Consider the following 23,313-nt stretch of genomic DNA (forward strand, 5'->3'; position numbering starts at 1 on the left):
AAAATGCAAAACTTATCTACTACTTTTAGTGTTACATTTCCCAATATAATATCCAAAGCATCACTTGATTTAATTGGACTATGTACCGCTATTCTTGTTTTACTTTAGTTGATATTCAACTTCCAGGACAACCTTGGCTCAATCTTATACATTCTTTGCTGTCTGCCAAAATTACCCTCATTCTCAACATGTGTGGGTCCCTCTGATCCTGGGGGCACGAGTGAGCTGTTGTTTTTGAACTATGCATCCCAACCTATATACCTCTGCTCTCCCTAAGGAAGGAACTAATAGTTCTGAAAGGTAGGACAGTGCCATACATTTTGAGTGTGGGTATAGTGAAAGGGCAAACATTTTGTTTCCTTAGGTAAGTAATGGCCAATAATTCTGTCCCATAAGTTATTACTACTGAAAAGGGTATGCAAATGTGAAGTATAAAAGTATCATTGAAAGAGCTTTTACAATCCTACATTAAATCATTAGATTTTGACTCAGCAGTATTGTATACGATCGTTTTCAGAGATGAGTGTGTTTCATGTGGAATTTTTGGAAAAAGACCTCTTCTATTCAACTGGCAGGCAAGAGGAAATAATGAACTGTAAAAACACAGGGTTGTCTACATGAATACCAAAGTTAAAAAGATTAAGATTGAAACAGTCAATGTGTCTTATCTATTCTGTTTGAGATACTGATGGTTTAGAATTAACTGTGATCTATCTTACTGAAGCTTCATTTTGCTGAACTGAGCATCTTTCCAGGCTGAGGGGTACAACAATCGTGCAAGGTGAGCAGTGGACGTTATTTACTGCTGGAAAATATTTAATATTTAAGTCTGTTATGAATTTGAATTATGATTACAAGAAGAGAATGGAATGCTATATTTGTGTTTTCCTTTTCACAGTTTATATCAAAGCATCTTCTGAAGCTAAATAATATTTGGATTTGAATAATCTTTCAAAATTTTAGAAATGTCAGGTTGTCGGTCATCACATCTTTAAAATTATAACAAAAATAATATCAAGTTTTAGGTAATAAAGTCATTGCTTTATCAGTTACTTTTGGGTGGCACACCTTCCCTTTTTTCCTACTGAGCTCAAATTACAACTATTTCTGCAGTTGAATGAAATTGGGGTGGGGTATAACAAAGGAAAAAGCAAATTTGAAACACAGAAGATACCCTAGTGCACATGTTCATGTTCTACTGCTCCCCATAGGACACTAAAATGCTATAATTGAATTGAAGAATATCCTGAGACTCAAGTTAAAACTCCATGAAACAGTATTTTCACAGAGGTTATCCAAGACAATGTCTTATAATTTGCATTAGCACAGCAAGATTACAATATTTATTCAACATATCAGTATTGTAACATATTAATGAAAATGCAATGCTTTGTACTCTCTTCAGGTACTAGCAACTAAATTTCAGGTTCTAAGATATGTTACAGATTTCAATTAATGTAATTCATTTTAATTTGAGACACAATACTTTGGTTGTTTCCAACACACTGCAAAGACAAGCTAGAAAATTGGTTTGATCAAATAATAAGCACAATTCTGCAGATCAACAGCAGCAAATTACTATAATGTGTGCGTATGACAAGCAGCTCTATTTATGTAGTCCACAGAAGCAGTTTATTATAGTTATATCTTTCTATTGGTGTGTGTTTGGAGTTTTTCTACATGCCTATGGGATTTAAAATGTATTGTGTGTGAATGAAAGGCTGAATAGGTATCTTCCTTTCACTTCCTCTTGTTTGCCACAAGAAAGAACCTCTGGCAGCAGGAAATGGATTTTTTGCTCTCAAGAGTCTGACGTTACCTGTTAGTTAAAAAATTTCCTTTCATACTTCGCAGTTTTATTATGGAAAAAGATTTCCTTAGAGAAAATTTATATACGGATTATTTTTAAAATTGTCAGGGTGTGTTACCGTGTGAGCAATGACATTAATAAATTCACCCGTCCACTGCCAGAAAAGGACATGAATAGAGCAGACCGTAAAGCTTCCTTTTGACTTGGGCATGTTCCATAGTGAATAATTACCGCATGTCCAGTGTCAAAAGTTGAAATTGCATGCCTTGCTCCCATAAACTACAGTTACAAAATATCAGGAAAGCAAATCAAAGAAAACCATGAATTCTTTAGTCCAACAAAAGACAGAATGGCTAAGTGATAAAAGAATAATCAAGGAACATGCCAGATTAAAAAATGTTGAAGGAATATTGGCAAAATAAAATATGTAGAGATTGCAAAATATGAGGACAGAGTCAGATTAGATTCTGTTTTCATTCCATAGATCCAAAAATGAGAACTCTTTTGGGTGTGGAAAATGTCAGAAATTATAAAATAAAACATCTGAATATAATATCCACTACTCTGATAATTTGTCAGGAGATTGTCAAAATAGGTGAATAGATTTCAGTAAATAACTGGAACTGATAATATATACAAAATAAATACACCTTCAGAATGAATCTTAGTTTAATAAATTTATCATACACAAAGTACCTAATCTTGATCGTTATGAACAAGTGCTGTCATAACAAATCCAACATTTTTACTTAAGCTACTCGAATTGTCCCTGTTTAGATATTCGCCTACACAGTAGGAGGAGTTGCCTATCAAAAAGTCTTTCAAATTCTGTTTAAACTAGGTTTTATCTGAAATGAAGTTTTTAATGGTTGCTGGCAATATATTGAAAAAAGAGTGTTCTTGAATACTGGACCCCTTTTTGGACCAAGGTAAGTGATTTTAGGTCTCTATGTAGATTGTTCTTATTCCTAGTACTGATACCATGTACTGAGTTATTGGTTGGAAATAAAAATATATTATTCAACTAAGTACTTGGGTGTTAAAATTACGAACAACTTCAGTTGGAAGGACCACATAGATAATATTGTCGGGAAGGCGAGCCAAAGGTTGCGTTTCATTGGCAGGACACTTAGAAGATGCAACAAGTCCACTAAAGAGACAGCTTACACTACACTCGTTCGTCCTCTGTTAGAATATTGCTGCGCGGTGTGGGATCCTTACCAGGTGGGATTGACGGAGGACATCGAAAGGGTGCAAAAAGGGGCAGCTCATTTTGTATTATCGCGTTATAGGGGAGAGAGTGTGGCAGATATGATACACGAGTTGGGATGGAAGTTACAGCATAGACGTTTTTCGTCGCGGCGAGACCTTTTTACGAAATTTCAGTCACCAACTTTCTCTTCCGAATGCGAAAATATTTTGTTGAGCCCAACCTACATAGGTAGGAATGATCATCAAAATAAAATAAGAGAAATCAGAGCTCGAACAGAAAGGTTTAGGTGTTCGTTTTTCCCGCTCGCTGTTCGCGAGTGGAATAGTAGAGAGATAGTATGATTGTGGTTCGATGAACCCTCTGCCAAGCACTTAAATGTGAATTGCAGAGTAGTCATGTAGATGTAGATGTACTTTGCAACAAATTTCATTAAGAAATAAATATACTGCAAAGCAGTGGTTAGAAACAAAGTTCCTCGGACGGGTTTCTACATTATTTTCTTGAACTGTGAAAGATTGGAATTATGGTAGTCAGGACAGGTGGAGTAGGCAGGTAAACTAAATACAAATCTGATTGTTACTCCTACTTTCATCATATTTCATCTCACTCATTTAATTTCCATCCCCCCAGCTACTCAAGTCCCAATGCAGCTAACATACCGGTTAAAATAATTTATCTCCACTCTGCACTTTAACATCATACATTTTCAGCTGTAGTGTCAGAGTCCACTTTCTGACAGCAAAAGCTTCTCTTATTAATAGGAAGATGTCTTAGTATTTGTGGAATGACAATGTCAATGAATTACTGTGTCATTGTTCTAACTGACCAGTTTTCAGCTTACAAAATCATAATGAAATGAAAGAATGTTAAGTCCTAAATTGATATGTTTTGGTTAACAAGACAAATATAATAAAACATTCAAACTCAGTTATAAAACTTTCACTTAAGAGCACATTTACTTTTTATTATGCATGCAGAGGTAGAAAGACTTTGGCATGACTATATATGTTAGTAACTTAACTTACAGTCAACCAATACCTTGTTATAGTAACAAATGATATTCCTGAACTACTTTATATTTATTTGAAAAGTGATGTACTACAGCATTATTCATGAACTCAACTGACCGTAATGATTAAACCAATTTCAACTTCCAATGGTGCGAAATGCATACATTTTTGTCTCCTAATTATATCCTGACCTTCACTACATACACTGCAAAGTTACCGGTGGATCTCACATCATTCCTACACAGAGCTTGTCCACAGAGCACTTTACACAGTGAGAAACTAACTTACATCAGCTTCACCGAAGGTATGTTGATGTATTCTCCTTTTCTTTTCCCCTTGCACTGTAATTTCAGAAAAAAAGAGGAAAAAAAAATCGATGTTGTCCTGAATGTTTTCCGATGTCATATGGCAAGTCGCCATCTTTGGCCTTTCTTATATCTTGAGATCCCACACAGATGTTTCTTGGTTCATATACCACTCATTTGTGTAGTAGTAGTAGTAGTAGTAGTAGTAGTAGTAGTAGTAGTAGTAGTTGTTGTTGTTGTTGTTGTTGTTGTTGTGGTCTTCAGTTCTGAGAGTGGTTTGATGCAGCTCTCCACGATACTCTATCCTGTGCAAGCTGCTTCATCTCCCAGTACTTCCTGCAACCTATGTCCTCCTGAATCTGCTTAGTGTATTCATCTCTGTCTCCCTCTATGATTTTTACCCTCCACACTGCCCTCCAATGCTAAATTTGTGATCCCTTGATGCCCCAGAACATGTCCTACCAACCGGTCCCTTCTTCTTGTCAAATTGTGCCACAAACTCCTCTTCTCCCCAATTCTGTTCAATACCTCCTCATCAGTTATGTGATCTACCCATCTAATCTTCAGCATTCTTTTGTAGCACCACATTTCAAAAGCTTCTATTCTCTTCTTGACTACACTATTTATCGTCCATGTTTCACTACCATACATGGCTACACTCCATACAAATACTTTCAGAAACGACTTCCTGACACTTAAATATATACTCGATGTTAACAAATTTCTCTTCTTCAGAAACACTTTTTTTGCCATTGCCAGTCTACATTTTATATCCTCTCTACTTCGACCATCATCAGTTTATTTTGCTCCCCAAATAACAAAACTCATTTACTACTTTAAGTGTCTCATTTCCTAATCTAATTCCCTCCACAGCACCCGACTTAATTCGACCTCAACATCACCCGACTTAATTCAACTACATTCCATTATCATCATTTTTCTTTTGTTTATGTTCATCTTATACCCTCCATTCAAGACACTGTCAATACCGTCAACTGCTCTTCCAAGTCCTTTGCTGTCTCTGACAGAATTACAATGTCATCGGTGAACCTCAAAGTTTTTATTTCTTCTCCATGGATTTTAATACCTACTCTGAATTTTTCTTTTGTTTTCTTTACTGCTTGCTCAATATACAGATTGAACAACATTGGGGAAAGGCTACAACCCTGTCTCACTCCCTTCCCAACCGCTGCTACCCTTTCATGTCCCTCGACTCTTAAATGCCATCTGGTTTCTGTACAAATTGTAAATAGCCTTTCGCTCCCTGTATTTTACCCCTGCCACATGTCTCATTACCGGACACTATAAACTGATTTTCAACTTTCCTTTTCTGACACTTAGTGATCTTAGTTTAGAAACTTCTACTGAGTTAATCAAAAGCACTCGACAAAATGTATATGCTGCTGTTTATTTCTTTTGCTGTCCAATCATTGTCTTACAGCCATAAATAGGAAAATTCAACAACTGGTTCCACGATATCATTTCTGATCAGTACTTTTTTTTTAACAGTAGTTTAGCCTATTATCTTTCTGACCAACTTACAAATTTATTCCATTTAGTTCCCCATTTGCTGTTTAATTTGATCTGCACAAGAGATAAACAGTAAAATGACTTCAACAAGACAAAGATGGTTATGTTACACAGGTATTCCTTGCCTTTTTTTAAGTTTATAATCTGATAACTTCCTTTAGTACCGTTCAGAATAATTTTGATGGCTTTAGAATATCTTGCCCAACAACTCAATTTTGATGTTTGTAACCCTTCATCAGTGACATTCTAATGTTTCCATTAGACTTCATTAGAGTATCTTTGGTAGATTCTAAATCTGCAATAATCTGACATCCTGGCCGATTCTGTTTCTTTTTAGTTCTGCATCCATTTTTAATCTACATCTCACGATTCCACAATCCCTTGCTACTCAAAAGAACCATTATACCCTATTTAATTTCTTTATTATCTGATAAAATTTATTCTCATATTTAGTTACTTCTTTTGTTTCCTCTGGATGACTGTATTGCAGATGGATGACAATCATTTCTGGTACCATACACAATGCTTACCACTGAAAAATCTTTCTTTTGTAGCACATGTAGCTCTTTGAAGATATGATCTATCACATTCTCAAAATGTGAGGTTCTCGACATGTAAATATTAATGATTTGTTGGGGTATCAGTAACTGTCTATTTTTATTCCATTTGTTGTGAGTCGTCATGGTTGGTGGTGGCCATAAGTGACAAATTCTGCATGAACTATGGAGAGATAATTTGCGGAATACAAGCTTTCATCCAGGAGAAAGTACTTGCGTGTGCATATCACCACTGTCAGTTGCAACCACCAACAATTCAACTGCCATCCTTGTCTCAACCTTTGTGAATCGGACTATATGGATTTGTAATTATGCCATATGAACATATCTCACAAACCTACCAAGAGCTTCTTTTCAAAATATGGATCTCTGAGTGGGTCCGTAAGGCACACTCAGATGACAATTTGTGGCACACAGTTTTCGTAGGCACCAATCTTGGTTTGACTTCAGTTTAAGCGCACAATTTCAATCTTTCACATACCACAATCACTCTGAAGATTTGCCACTGCAGAAGAGAACTATGGTAGATGATATGACCAACAAAGTTGGTAACAGCTAAGTTCCACGACACTCATCACAACGACAACACAATCTGAAAATCTGTTGTAAGGTCTGTTCCATCATAATATCACTGTGCTATGTCATGAATTTATTACCACAAGCAATCGTAGAAACCACTTATCACAGTAAACTAGTTTAAAATCTGTGCTCTCATTCTTTATATGGCCTGCCTATTTTACATAACAAGATTGACAGAAACTAGCATCAAAAGAGCACAAAGACTAATAAAGATATTAAAAATATCTTATATAAAGTGAAACATTGCTGTGCATTAACAAAGCACACGACTGCATCCAGATACTCCAGCACCCATTTTGTGTGTGTGAGCAATGACAAACCAATAATGTCACTTTGTTCTATGTTCAACTGCACAACTGAGAATCATTTTGTTATTCTGATACATGTACAGCGTGTTAACTGTAACTCGACAAATTAGCTCCCTAATCCTGACTCTGAAGAAATATGTAGGCTCTAGTGGATAATCATTTGTTTTTTGCTGTAACCACCTGTCTGACAATACTGTGAGAGATTGCCCTAGTCTTCTACTGTGTTATTTTTACTTCAATTATTACATGCTGTTTCCTTTCCTTGTGGTAAGAGTATGTAATAACTGCAGTTGAGATCTTTGTTAAAGATGTCAACACATACAATTTCACTTCCTATACACGGATAATTTTTCCAATTTTAAGTGTGAAACTTCTGCTTTCATGAAACAACAAGGCAGAAGCTGAGAGAGAGAGAGAGAGAGAGAGAGAGAGAGAGAGAGAGAGAGAGAGAGAGAGAGAGAGAGAGACAGCCTGTGATTCTCTTCCTGTTCCTCACTATCGTGGTCTATGTGAGGACCAGGCCTACATCTTCCAGTACCCGCAATTCCCAGTGGCAATTGACGAACTTACAATTAACACACTGTATAACTATGTAGATCCACACTTGTTACCTGCATGTCTATATCACCGTTGACCCTGTAAGGAGCATACACTTCTTACCACTTTATACATAACCAAGCTATTGCTACATTTAGTTACGAGACTATGTAGGAAGTCATATGTAATTGATATATGTTGTATTTCGTACAGCAGGTATGATGAAATTTCTAATATCATAGAAATGATCAACTAACTTATCAGAACTATGTCCCCTGAGAAATTATTTACAAATAAACCTAATAAGGACCTAGCAAGTACAGGGTGGCCAATTCTAAATGAGCAAAAAATGTTTCTGTACAGAAGATATGTGTTATCCTAATTAATGTTTACAGTATTTTTGGTAATCACATTGTTCTGTCACAAAACCATGAAAATTTTTTTTCTTTGAGTTTTTTTAAGGGACAAATTGCCCAAAATTGTACCCAACATATGTGATATTTTCGATAAACTAAAGACTTTGCTTAAAAAAAAAAAAAAAAAAAAAAAAAAAAAAAAAAAAAAAAAAAACACGCGTTTCAATCACTTAGTTGCTGAATAACAAACATTTTTTCCTGCGAGTATCGGCAGTAAACTTCAAATAAGGTTTTCTTAACCTTGTACACAATGACAATGTGCAGTGGCAATATAGTCATTCTTATAATATGCGCAGACACGAAATAACACGCTATAGAAGAATTCAAACTGATTTTCGAAATATTAAAACTAGTAGATACACGACATTTGAAAACAAACATCTGCTTATCAAAAACTACGTTTATCTATAGGTTAGTTAGGTTATCTATAACATACGAGCACTATGGTTGTATCCGATCATGCTGGTTAATGTTTTGTTCTAAAAATATTTACGATTTTCTTAGTCTAATAATTTGTGCCCGAAATGGAAGGACATATTTGTATCCACGTACGTGATTATCCATTCCCGAGGTGTTGCTCAGTATTTGAACTGCATTAGTCACACTCGTTTCTTCGGACTCGGCAAACCACACTGGTGGGGTAGAAGGATAAGTTTCCTGTAAAGACAATGTTTTGTTACATGCGCGTATAACCTTAATATTAAAAACACCGTCTTCAGCTATCGAGGCACTTGACATAATGGACCGTCTTCGTTAATGTCAAAAAGTTTCAAACAACATAATTTTCCGGATTATAGAGCAAATGCCTTCAAAACAACGGTGAATACACAACGCACGATATCACTTACGGTTATGTTTGCGTGTATGTCGTACTTCTTTCCATTCTTTCCGACGAATCGACAATTCAGTTCGTCCACACTAGCTGACACTATCTGAAACCTCTCATGATTCTTTGGGAAAACGGCTTCTAAAGTCTTTATTTCTTGTTTCAGAGTTATCAGACAAGCCATTTGTACACGGCCTGCATAAATAAATCAGCAACACTATTGATTTCGACTTTGAAAACACAAAATTACTACCCTTCCATTCACCACTAGCCCAGAAAATGGCGACCTTTATCGAGTTCGGAGTTCCTCGGCTGTTTCCGCTTTCGTGATTCCCACATTCGGGCAGCTGTAAAGAACAACAGCTGTGATACGGGCTGCCACTGAGAGAAGGAAATGCAGCTGCCAAAAGTATACAGATTGAAACGTCACGGAGTTTGCATTAAATTAATAGATATTCGTGGGTTTAAATATGGATTTTACAGAATAATGTCATTGACAGGAAAGAATAATATTGAATTTACGAACATGATTTTATTTGGTAGCATGGCAACGGATACAGTGTATCTTGCCCAGTACTGATGACACACCAGTAAACTGAATTGGTGGGTGCGAAAAGTATTGGTTTCCTTGCTGTATGACGTGAAATAAATAACTGTAAGTTTCATGGCAATATGTGTTGAAAACTTTATGGCGATTGTAGTTGATATGTACTTGTATTTACAATTTGCTAAAGCACATCTGCAAATATAATACCTTGCGTCTACTACAATGCTCCCAGATATTGGTACGAAAAATACCTAATGTTCTCCTCTGATTTTAAGCCAAAATTCATATTACTGTGTTCCCGAAAGCCAGTTCTAAAATTGTTTTCATTATCGTATTATCTCATTTGACATATCACTAGTAACTGGACAACATCGTAATTTCTTGTATAGTATTCCGTTGAGAAGTTCTTAAGAATAGTACGACACACAGCGCTTAATCTACAGTGCATTCGAATCGTCCAGTTTGCAGATCTCACACTATTCACAGATTAAAGAGCGAGATGAATATTTGTTTTGGTGTTGTGTTGTACGTACATGATTTTCTTCATTGCGCTTTATAATTTTTTTTTTTTAATTTACTTTGTAGCGTAACTAAACCCCTCTATGGTTCGTATATGACGAATATCCCATTAGTTTCATGAACTGTCTAAAGTTATTTACTTTGTTCGTAATACCTGACACATTTTTTTTTTGAGAATTGCTCGAAGAATACAGTATCTCTCTAACTTTTGTGACTTCAAGAGTAAGTTTCAGCTTTGCTGTCAGGTTTTAGTTAATAACTATGTTTTTCGAAGTCATTCCGTTTTGGAATGGCAACAGTCGCAAAACCATACACTGAAAGAAAAGGAAATGAACTGCTATCGAGGAAATTTTGAAATATATGGTGAAAGATATTTAAACATTGAACTGAGGGGACCGAAGAACTTTTTCGTTCTAGATGATAGGCGGGATAAAAACGTTGTTTTCTGATCTCGTCAAATTAATTACAGTACACTGATTCGATTTCCTGCTAAAATTTTCTCTTGTAGTCACAAATGGTGTACTGAAAGTCTGTTTATTGTTTTAAGAGAAAATCGTGTTACCATTTTGTTTTGGATATAACGTCAAATTTTCGACAAATGGTTCAATATTGTCTATAGTTTTATTTATTTTGCCATTTGAAATCGAGATAGATGCATATATTCTCCATTATTTAGTGTATAGGAACTGAAATGCTGGTTTGCTTGTTAAATTCATCGTCGACGATCTCGATGCGATAATTCAGAATCCGATATTTTCGTCAGCTACCATCGATGTTACACACACACACACACACACCATCGGCTTCATCATTGGTTCAGTTTTTGTTTTAACAACAGACAGCAAAAGGTCATTTCACAGTGTTGAGAATGTTTATGATGTGGGGTCTGAGAGGGGCACAGTGAAATGGGGGTTTCCCAGGGGTGGGTGTTGGGGCCACTCCTGCTCCTTATTTTTATAAATGATATGCCCTCTAGTATTGAAGGTAACTCTAAAATATTTCTTTTTGCTGGTGACACTAGCTTATTAGTAAAGGATATTGTGTGCAAATTAGGTCTGTTTCAAATAGTGAAGCTCATGACATAAGTTCATGGCTTGTAGAAAATAAACGAACGCAAAATCACAGTAAGACTCAGTTTTTGCAGTTTATAACACACAATTCATCAGAACCCAACATTTTAATTTTACAGAATGGGTATATGATTAGTGAAACCTAAAAGTGCAAATTTATAGGTGTTCAGATAGATAGGGAACTGTCGTGGAAAGCCCATGTTCAGGATCTTGTTGAAAGAATTAATGCTGACATTTTTACTATTCGAACGATATCTGAAGTAAGTGATAGTTCGACCCAAAAAGTAGTCTACTTTGCTTATTTACATTCGCTTATGATGTGTGGTATTATATTTTGGGGTAAGTCTTTCCATTCTCAGAGGATATTTTTGCTTCCAAAATGGGCAGTTTAGACAATGAGCGGTGTAGATTCCTGAACCACTTGTCCAAACCTGTTTACGAGTCTGAGTACTCTGACATTGGCCTCTCAATGTACATACTCTTTACTCTCGTTTTTTAATAATATCAGCTTATTCCCAAGAATTAGCAGCTTTTACTCCGTTAGTACCAGGCATAAATCCAATCTGCGTTTGGATTGCACTTCCTTGACTCTTGTGCAGAAAGGTGTGCAGTAAATTGCTGCATCCATTTTGAATAAGCTACCACAATAATTAAAATTTTTTGCAGTAATCCACATGCTTTCAAATCGAAACTGAATTATTTCCTCATGGATCACTTCTATTTTGTTGAGGGTTTTCTTGAAAAATTAAACTGATTCTTGTGTTGTATTGTTGATTTCGTTTACATAAACTTATGGATTGTCTTTTTGGGTTCATAAATATTTTATTTTAATTTTTATTACTTTTATGTTGTAATTTCATATGCTGACACGTTGCATCACCTTGTAGATCTCTCTATTAATATTCTTCTTCATAAGAGGTCAAATATCTGAAAACAAAAAAAAATGATTTAGGTTCTACAATACATGGACAACGAAAACGCCTTCACTGTGCGTAAGAAGCATAAACTGATGAAATAATTTCCACTCAAATACCTTTTTCACCAGTGAATAAGAAAGCTCTAATTGAGAAAACTCGTTTGTTTTTGACGGTTTTTATAGATTATATCAGCAAAAACCACAATGGATCAGTAAAAATATACTATGTACTCCCTTCTGAACACTGGTTCATGTGTTTTTATATATTGTTTCTAGCAAATAAATGTAGGTTTTTGTCCAACAGTTTTCGTACTGTGGCAGCTTGCCATACAAAATTAGTCAAAAACGTCCATTATCAGGGTTACTATAGCCCTTAATTAACTTTAATGTTGCTAATTCACTAGTTTTGATAGTATAGTCTGACTTCGTGAGTCACAAATAGTATCTTGTCACCTGATTATCACCATTTACTTCAGGTTTAAATGAAGTGATGTTGTGTCTTCATTCTGTCTACTGTGGACACATCGCCATTTGACAGTGATGTCACTATCCATTCGATTCCGTTCTGTCGATGTCCAATGAATCCACCAAATGGTGCAGCCTACAAATACTGCAATTCATTTCTTATAGACGTTTCCCTTGAACACAATTTCCATTAAATAATAAGTTTCATTAGGAAAGCAGTGGTAAAATAAGTGAGATATAGGTTGACTCTTACGGAGAAGACATAAGAAACTACCCAATTTTCACAATTGCTATTTATTTATGTAAATAAAACGGTTACCGGTTTCAAAGCGAAAAGTTCATCTTTATATGACTAGTTCACAGTAAGATATATTTTACATTAATTTTCACTTTTTGTTTTCCTGAATGATGAAAATTCCTTGGGGTGCTGGTGTCGTTGAGAAAATCGCGCCAATACGATCCAGTGTGGGGTTTTTTCAACGATACCACCACCCCAATGAAATTTCATCATTTGGGAAAACAAAATGTGAAAGCCAATACAAAATGTATCTTAATATGAACTAGCCAACTGGAAATGCAGCTTTTAGTTCGAAAGAGGTGACGGTGCTAATTAAATAAATAAATAGCGTTGTAAAAAGTTGCTAGTTCCTGGTGTCTTCTCTGTAGAAGTCAACTATATTTAGAACACAGCTACGGGCTCAAGATGTCAATTTCCGACAAAATAAAAAGAAGTGATTGTTGTGTAGCATTTCGAGAAGTATGTTTATGGAATCTATGGTCTTTGGTTTAGATGAAGACATTCTATCAGAGATAGTTAATTAAGATTGAGCCACACACATACATTAACCCTTTGACTGCTGGAGACGCAGCAATATGGCTTCCTGCGCTATGTGCATGTTCCTCAAACCACCACCGGGGCCAGAGTGGCCCACGCTGCCTCACTGCCGTTGTAATGAATATTTCTGGAGTGTCTACGACTCCAGGCGAATTACTGTGTCCTCTCATGGCTGACACAGAATAAATGCTCTAACTACATAGAATCAGGCTGAATCGCTAAAACAATTTTCATCACTAAGGATTATATCTTGCTTGTAGCTTTTTTTACACAATTTTTGTAGATTACGTCGAAAATGGCGTCATTTGTTAGATTTATCTCAATAGTTTACTGTTCTTTCTTGCATACCCGTTTATAACATCAGCATTTCTCTATGGGTTCTTCACTGTACTAAATCAAGAGCGAATAAAATGAGCCATAGATTACAGATAACTATATGTTCTTTTTGTAGTTCAAAACGTCGTATTACGCCGTTAACAGAAGTCAGCCTCAAACAGATCGTCATTCATATCTCACTACAACACTGGAATTTACTGTGAGCAACGTCAGATTCTTTACCTGCAATGGGTACACTGTCCTTTGCAGATCATAATCAGTGCTGTTATAATCTGGTATCGTTGGAAATGACTGACTATCCACCACAGATATTTTTTCTTGTCCTGTACTTTCAATTTTTGCACATAAGTACTCAACAGATTTTCCAAAAATTGAAAGCTGTGAAATCTCTGTCTTTTTTTAGCGCATTAAACTCAGTTATACAGTCATGAACTGTAAATTTAGGAGTTCTTTCTACACTTTGTGAATATATTTTCCATCCCTCTTATTGATACGGGCTTTAGATTGGCACTGGCGAAGTTAAAAATATTTTTATTTTGTTTTTTGCTTTTTTATATAAGGACAAGGTACCTGGATTCGGTTAAGAATGATTTTGAAGTAATAGGTTTAACATCAGAAGAGGCACCAATGTTAGCACTGAATAGGGGATCATGGAGGAATTTATAAGGGGGCTATGCTCCAGACTGAACGCTGAAAAGCACAATCAGTCTTAAATGATGATGATATATCTTTTTCGAAATTTCTTTCTGATAGCATTATTCTATTCGTTGTGTACTGTGATTAGTAATTCTTTCTTGTGTGGTAAACATCAAAACAGGGTATGACACACGCACCTATGGTTGAATGTACTTTTCTTGGAATGCTCACTTTTTATAATATTTGGAAAATGCCTTTCCACAAACCTTACAGGATTATCATCAGAGCACCTTCCCCTAACAGCTTTTCTGCATTCTGATACATACGTTTCCATAGGTTTTCTTACCAGCAACAGATGAAACTCTGCTATCGAGATTTTATGACCTGTTAGTGATATGTGTAGGGCATGAGCGTTTAAAACACACAAATCGAGAATGTGAAAAAAAACTTTGTATACCACTATATTGTTTTTTGTATACATCTGACAGACCAAAGCAGCATATCAGAATAGTCAACTGCTCCCATATTCAAGTTATAATCTACAATGCTTTGTGGTTCCTTAATTTTCTCTCAGTATTCCTGTTAGTCTTTCCCATGTCAACACTTAATGTGGTGTTACATCCATGCTTCCCTTTTGTCACACCATTTTACAGCAAACTTTGTATTAGTGCACATAAATAGACTATTTCCTCCTTACAGTTTTTTTTTCTGAAGTTTCAGCATGTTGCATCTGTTCTTACAGACAGTACCATATGTGTTTGTCCCACGACTGTGAAGCGGGAAAAATAATTCTGGGCTTGAGTACCAATTATCGAGGTAGAAGGTACGTCCATGTTCTAAATAGAGCTATATTACTAGAGTCACTACGTCACCACTTTTCCCCAAATTGTGGAACTCAGCTTCTGTTGATGTCCCTGTACAAAAATAATAAAATCTAAGACATACCCAATTTAGCAATTACACAACACAAATGTTTTTATTCCGAATCTACTCCCTTTGTATCGGTTAGACCGTCAGCGAGAGTGCACCGCTAGTTCCTGACACCAATAAGGCGAGTACATGGATCGCTTGCTACATATTTTTATGAGCTTCAAACAGGAGCGACTTATTTACTGTTATCTGTGTAGTTACTAGTTAATTTTTGTAATTTCTTGCGTGTTTGAGTGCTTAATAGGCACAACCTTTTATTTCAATAACAGTGTAGTGTACAGTACCACTGTCAGTATCGACCGTTGTATCGACCCTCGTAATGTACAGGCTTTTGTTTGTTTGGTTAGAACAGTTCAGTGTCGGTTAGATCGTCAGTGAGAGAGCACTTCGATTTGCCACTGCTAACAAGGAGAGTACATTGTTCGTTTGTTGCACATTTTTACGAGCTTCAAAAAGGAGCGACTGCAGTAATGGATAGGAACTGTGATTGTTGTGTAGAAGAGACCTGAGTTGGCGACCCTTCGCTCACAGCTCCAGGCTGCATTGGCTTCCTTCACACAGCTTGAGGCTGCTGCCAAGGGGTGGCATTACGGGGGGTCGAACATGGTGTGCGAGGGATGTTGAGCACTTCTCACGTGTCCTCCAATCGGTCCACTGCTGTGACCACCCCATTTACTGCCTGCACTGAGGTTGACCCTTCACCTGTGGTCGAGTGGGAGATCATTCCAAAGTCTGGCAGGCAGCAAAGAACTTTCTGAGGGGCCGATTGTAGAGCCTCCCCAGTTCGTTTGGTGAACAGGTTTCTGGCGTTGTCTGTGACTGACAATGTCTCTGTCCACCCTGTCCATGAGGAAGCTTCTCAGCCCGCAAGGTCTGGGCATTCACAGAGGTGGTTTTGCTGGTAGTTGGGAGCTCCAACATAAGGCGTGTATGGGGCCCCTTAGGAACATGACTGCCAAGGAGGGGAAGGAAGCCAGTGTGCACTCGGTATACATTCCGGGTGGAGTCAATCCAGATGTGGAAAGGGTACTTCCGGATGCCATGAAGATTACAGGGTGCAGCTAACTGCAGGTGGTGGCTCATGTCAGTACCAATGATGTTTGTTGCTTTGGATCAGAGCAGATTCTGTCTGGTTTTGAGTGGCTACCGGAAATGGTAAAGACTGCCAGTTTTGCATCCGTGATTAAGGCGGGGCTCACCATCTGCAACAATGTCGATAGAACTGACTGTGGTCCTTTGGAGCAGTGGAGGGTCCGAATCACAGGCGCAGGCGGTTCTGTGAGGGTGTAGGCTGCAGATTCCTTGACTTGCGCCATTGGGTGGCGGGTTTCCGGGTTCCGCTTAATAGGTCAGGAGTCCACTACACACAGGAGACGGTTAAACTGGTAGGGCTGTGTGGAAGGGACTGGGCGGGTTTTTAGGTTAGAGGGTCTCAGGGATCCAAAGAAGGGGTGTCTGTCAGAAAATGGGCAGGTAAAACAGAGTAAGGTAGTTGTAGAAACGATTGGTATTGTAGTTGTAAATTGTCATAGCTCTGTTGGGAAAGAACCAGAGCTCCAAGCCCTAATAGGAAGCACTGAAGCTCAAATAGTTGTAGGTACAGAGAGCTGGCTAAAGCTGAAAATAAGTTCAGCCGAAATAACAGGGTTCAGAAAGGCTGGATTAAATACATTTGATGTTGGAGTATTTATTGCTGTCAGAGGTAGACTGCCTTCTAGTGAAGCTGAAGTAGATAGTTCGTGTGAAATATTATGGGTAGAGCTTATATTTGACAATCGGACTAAACCATTAATTGGATTGTTTTACCCGACCCCCACTCAGAATATATAGTTGCTGATGAGTTCAGAGAAAACTTGAGTCTCATTTCAAATAAGTACCCCGCTCATGAATTATAGTCGGTGTTGACTTCAGTCTATCCTCGATATGCTGGAAAAATTATACGTTTATAGATGGAGGCAGGCATAAAACGTCGTCCGAAATTGTACTGAATGCTTTCTCAGAAAATTATTTTGAACAATTTGTTCACGAGCCCACTCAAAGCGTAAATGGTTGCGAAAGCACACTTGACCTTTTAGCAACAAATAATTCTGGACAGATAGTGAGTATTGTGACGAATACGGGGATTAGCGACCACAAGGCAGTTACTGCTAGGCTGAATACCGTAACATCTAGAACCATCAAAAAGAAATGCAAAGTAAATGTATTTAAAAAAGCTGATAAAAATGTTCTTAACGCCTTTTTAAGAGACAGTCTTCACTCCTTCCGATCTGGTCATTTAAATGTATAAAAGTTGTGGAATGCTTACAAAGAGACAGTATTGACAGCAATTGAGACATATATATCACATAAATCAATAAGTTACGGTACTGATCCCCCATGGTACACAAAACGGGTCAGATCGTTGTTGCAGAAGCAACGAACAAAGCATGTCAAATTTAAAAGAACCCAAAATCCCCAAGATTGGCAAAGTTTTACAGAAGTTCGAAATATAGCACGTACTTCAATGCGAGATGCTTTTAATAATTTCCACAACAAAATTCTGTCTCGAAATCTGGCAGAAAACCCAAAGAGATTTTGGTCATACATAAAGCACACCAGTGTCAAGACACAATCAATACTTTCACTGGGCAATAATAACGATGAAGTCACTGATGACGGTGCCACTAAAGCAGAGTTATTAAACATGGTTTTTCGAAACTCCTTCACCAAAGAAGACCAAGTAAATATTCCTGAATTCCAATCAAGAACAACTGCCAAGATGGGATACATAGAAGTAGATATCCTTCGTGTAACAAAGCAGCTTAAATCACTTGATAAAGACAAGGCCTCCGGTCCAGATTGTATACCAGTCAGGTTCCTTTCAGAGTATGTTGATACAATAGCTCCATATTTAGCAATTATATACAACCACTCGCTCACAGAAAGACACGTACCTAAAGACTGGAAAATTGCTCAAGTCACACCAATACCCAAGAAGGGAAATAGGAGTAATCCGCTGAATTACAGGCCTATATCACTAACGTCGGTTTGCAGTAGGGATTTGGAATATACTGTATTCAAACATTATGAAATACAGCGAAGAAAACGATTTATTGACACATTGCACGGATTCAGAAAATATCGTTCTAGTGAAACACAACTAGTTCTTTATACTCATAAAGTAATAAGTGATATCGACAGGGGATGTAAAATTGATTCCATATTTTTATACTTCCAGAAGGCTTTGGACACCTTTCCTCATAAGCGTCTTGTAACCAAACTGCATGCCTACAGATTATCACCTCAGTTGTGCCACTGGATTCGTGATTTCATATCAGAAAGGTCACAGTTCATAGTAATAGATGCAATGCCATCAAGTAAAACAGAAGTAATATCCAGTGTTCCCCAAGGAAGTGTTATAGGCCCTCTATTGTTCCTGATGTATATTAACGACACAGGAGAGAACCTAAGTAGCCATCTTAGATTGTTTGCAGATGATGCTGCCATTTATCGTCTTGTAATGTCATCAGATAATCAAAACGACTTGCAAAATGATTTAGATAAGATAACTGTATGGGGTGAAAAGTAGCAATTGACCCTGAATAAAGAAAAATGTGAAGTTATTCACATGAATACTAAAAGAAATCAGCTAAATTTAGATTATGTGATCAGTCACACCAATCCGAAGGCTGTAAATTCAGCTAAATACTTAGGGATTACAATTACAAATAACCTAAATTGGAACGATCACATAGATAATATTGTGGGTAGAGCAAACCAAAGACTGCGATTCATTGCAGAACACTTAGAAGGTGCAACAGGTCTACTGAAGAGACTGCATACACCACAGTTGTCTGCCCTGTTATGGAGTATTGCTGTGTGGAGTGGGATCCGCTTCAGATGTCATTGACAGATGACATCGAAAAAGTACAAAGAAGGGCAGCTCGATTTGTATTATCGCGAAATAGGGAAGATAGCGTCACAGATATGATACGTGAATTGGAGTGGCAATCATTAAAACAAATGCGTTTTTCGTTGCGACGGGATCTTCTCATTAAATTTCAATCACCAGTTTTCTCCTCTGATTGCGAAAACATTCTGTTGGCAGCCACCTACATAGGGAGTAATGATCATCACGATAAAATAAGAGAAATCAGGGCTCACACAGAAAAATTTAAGAGCTCGTTTCTCCCACATTCGATTCGAGAGTGGAACAGTAAAGAGACAGCTTGAAGGTGGTTCATTGAACTCTCTGCCAGGCACTTCATTGCGAACAGCAGAGAAATCGCGTAGATATAGATGTATATGGTTGGAATGAATTGGCTGAAAGATATGCGTCCTTTGAATAATAACAAACTTTCTTCAATGCAGATGTTCTGATGCGGATTAAATTCACAATGGAAAGCTGTAAGAACTTTATCGGCAATGCTGTTAATTTTCAATAATCTGTCTCCTCCAGTATTGGCAGAGTTTTCACTGAAATCTAACATTCTCATAAGTAACAAAAAGTGGTCTCTTGACATCAGTTCACTAAAAACTGGAGTATTTAGAAGAATATCTTTGGTCCAGTATTCGCTAATTTTTCGTTTTTTCACGCAAGGAATCAGAAGACAAACAGCTATCAAATACTGTATTTCTTCAAATCCAGTACCTTTCCACTTTGATATTCCACAACGCACTGATTCGGGATTATTCTCCTTGGTGAGTAAATAAAACCGATTCGTTCCGTCAACTATATATTTCATCAGTTCTTCTGTAAAGAATAACATGAAAACTGACAGAATACTTGGCTCATTCCCTATTTGACACACATGTCCCCATAGAATGTCATGAAATGTGTGATTACCTGGCTGAAAATCATTTTCTTTCCAGTAAAATTTATTGCTAAAACGTGATTACTTCGTAGGTGCTTCACTATCACTTTCTAAGCCTTCAGATTCAGAGCAAGTAACATCTCTTGTTGAAACACAAGACTTCACAGACAATGCTGCTGATGTGGACGACTTGTGACTACAGCTTCCCGATTCTCTGTAAGAGCTATCACTTTTGTCAAAATCAAATAGTTCATCCTCACTGTTGCTCCTCGTAAGTCTCCATGATTTGTTTCTCAGTGCACCCACAACATCTTGCCATTTTCTTTGTAAAATACAAGACGGGAAGAACGCTGAAGTAAATTCCAATGAACAGTGAAATTTGTTGCGAACCCTAGGCTCACAACAGACTTAGAATCAGACGACAAGCTAGCGGCCAGAACTACGATAGGCTACTGAGACTTGGGGCGGGAAGTACGCTTTACGAGTTATCTCGTCATCAGCACTCAGGTTGTCGTGTGTATATCCTCGGTATCAGTGGCCAGGGTCCAGCAAACAGGTGCAAATTAACTCGTCAACAGTGCTCAGGGGAAAACCGGCTACCGCGACTATACTCGTCATTAGCACGTGGGAACGGCAGGCAGCATGACGAGTAAACTTGTCAACAGCAGTCAAAGGTTTAATAGACCGGCAATACCGCGCACAGAATCATTGGCGTTATTGAAGCCAGCACTTTAGTATAGCAATATGGCGGCGAGCGTGAAGGACGTGTAAAAATCCGTTTATTTACTGATGAAACAATCATAGGAAATGGGGATAAACTGATATTATTACGTTACCTTTAGAGTTTTAACAAAATGGCTATTACATGCATTGTGTTTCGTTGTAATTTCGCTTTGAGGAGATGGAAGATACACGGAAAGGAAAATGTCACATATTTTTGCAATATGTAATCCTAAATAATTACATAACAGTTTGTCTTATCTGAAATACTGGCAATGATTAAACAGCTTATGTGCATTTTTGGGAGTTACATAAATCTAGTACTAGTAAGGACCATAGCTTAATGACATGCTTTTAATCAGTTTTGATCAACTTTGGATTGTCTTTGGATTCTTACAGAAACTACCATCTGCTTTAAACACGCGCAACTTGAAGTTCTCAAACACGATTCTATAATTTACGATTCAGCTAATACACAAATATTTGCTCAAGTGTAGAACTTTGTTAGACTACCTCGTAAAGCCTACAATACCATTAGGTTTTTGAAAATCTTGATAGTACAATATACAACCTTGCTGACACAGCCTTGTAACCTCACCTAATATCAGGCTTCAGTAAAAGATGCATCTTTGCTAGTTTAGTATGTATGTCTGTGGATGGAGCCAGTAGACGTTGCTGTCAGCCATAGATACTAGATATGGAGGTCAGAACATGTTCTAAAATTCAATACTAAATGGCTGTTAATGATACTGGATGTCGTTTTGTAGACAGGGGCGCCTGCAAGCTTTCATCTCAGTAGGAGCAAAATATTTTCCCCATACTTGAGATTTATATATTTTGAGGACATTATCAAGTTCTCCTCGTTTTCTCCTATTTGTTTGTACAATGCCATTTTAGTATCTGGTCAGTGTTATACAGACAAACAAGCTAACAGTATAATTATAGTAAAACCTGCTTATACATTAACAGATCTGATATTTTCGCGCCATTTAAGTTACTTTCTGTTTGTACCCTCATACACCCTGTTTTCTCAGTTAAATGTTTTTCTGACATTAAAAATTTCGTATGGATAACATTTCCAGATTTTACACTTTTGAATCACTACCACAAGTTTCACCATTGATTTTCAAATCAATTTATGTGGAAACTACTTAATGTTGCCACTAACACACAACCTTTAGTATAATTCGATATTCTAGATCCTAACATTCTACTGTTCATCTTGTTTCTGCACAAACTTTCATTGACTGTGTCAGTAGACATGTATAATGATGTTTGTTTTTATTTCAAAAATTCTGGATTGCTTCAAAGAACTTGTACTATGTTGTCAACTTTAAACTTAGTTTGTGCTTTATAGAACCTTTTGGCCACAGTATCATCGTTCAAGACCAATCACTTCCTAATCCCTTTATATATGTAGAGGAGAAAAATACTTTCTTGAGAACTCTCAGATGTTTCAAACGTATATTTTCGAGAATTTTCAGAAGATGTAAGTGTTATGTGTCAACTGTTTGGATAGTAAATCACCATTTGTGATTTACAGCTACTGTATTTAACTAACATATCGTGTGTCATTAGTATTCCTTTTAAACGGGAGAGTATATTGTCCGCATTTAACACAAATTAGCTGACAAACCTGGGATTTCCAGGGTATAAATTTTGAGGATTAAAACAAAATGTGATTTGTGTTTGCTATGATGTATGGAAATAATATCATTTCCATGTATTCTTGGAAACACCTATGAAATTATGAAACTGTTACACCAAGAAATATACATACTGTACAAATGTATGAGTACAGTATTCAAATTAAAAAACATGATCCCAGACAGTTTCTGTACATTGGGAGCATGTATTTGGCAGTTCTACAACTCGATGTTGTAAATGTCTGTGTAGCAACCCTGATCCATAGCTCTACAGATGGCTACCATTTCTGCCTATAGCAATTTGTGCTTCACAGATGGATGGCCTGCCGCATGAAGATTGATTAAAAAACAAGATAACCAAGGGTTTTGTTACCACAGTTAAAGCTTAATCAGAATTAAGTTTCCTCTGTGCTGCAATGACGTTAATCGCTGGTTAGAAAAACACTATCAGCTAACTGGGAATTTGATCCAGCTTAAGTCTTTGTGTTACAAAGGAAAGCGCCCATTATACATGCAAAGTTGATGATAAGTGCTGCCTGTGGTACATGCGCTTTTCAGTTTGCTTTTTAGTTTTAAATAGGTATTGTTACTGCACTTTGGTGACCAAGAAAAGGAGGCCTAATTTCTCAATATTTGAAACTGATATGTTTTTAGAGCTGATTGGCTCTAATGTGAAAATTTTAGAGTGCAGCATTGACTACCATCACAGTGAAGAAACGTACTTCATCGCATAGATTTCAAGATCAAGATTCGTCTTGTAATGGCTTTTGAATTGAAGAGGAGATATTTTTCAAAGCAGCTCACCAACA

General features: G+C 37.1%; 2 protein-coding genes across 3 annotated transcripts in view; one reads left to right on the forward strand and one right to left on the reverse strand.

Moving 5' to 3' along the window:
* LOC126282216 (ubiquitin-conjugating enzyme E2 Q2) overlaps positions 1-9,589 on the reverse strand; it is a 90,585-nt gene extending 80,996 nt beyond the window's left edge. The window contains exons 1-2 of one of the 2 annotated variants that reach the window (XM_049981763.1): positions 9,114-9,589; positions 8,818-8,922 (exon numbers count right to left, since the gene is read on the reverse strand). In XM_049981763.1, the coding sequence (XP_049837720.1) occupies positions 8,818-8,922; positions 9,114-9,275 (267 nt within the window). In that variant the 5' untranslated portion in view covers positions 9,276-9,589. The remainder of the gene's footprint in view (positions 1-8,817; positions 8,923-9,113) is intronic. The other variant, XM_049981764.1, reaches the window with a different exon arrangement.
* A 13-nt stretch (positions 9,590-9,602) lies between these two features.
* The window catches only part of LOC126282217 (katanin p60 ATPase-containing subunit A-like 2), a 197,799-nt gene continuing 184,088 nt past the window's right edge, over positions 9,603-23,313 (forward strand). The window contains exon 1 of the mRNA XM_049981765.1: positions 9,603-9,746. The gene's annotated coding sequence lies outside the window, so the exon portion shown is untranslated. The remainder of the gene's footprint in view (positions 9,747-23,313) is intronic.

This window comes from Schistocerca gregaria, chromosome 7, assembly GCF_023897955.1.
Source record: "Schistocerca gregaria isolate iqSchGreg1 chromosome 7, iqSchGreg1.2, whole genome shotgun sequence".
Classification (NCBI taxonomy): Eukaryota; Metazoa; Arthropoda; class Insecta; order Orthoptera; family Acrididae; genus Schistocerca; species Schistocerca gregaria.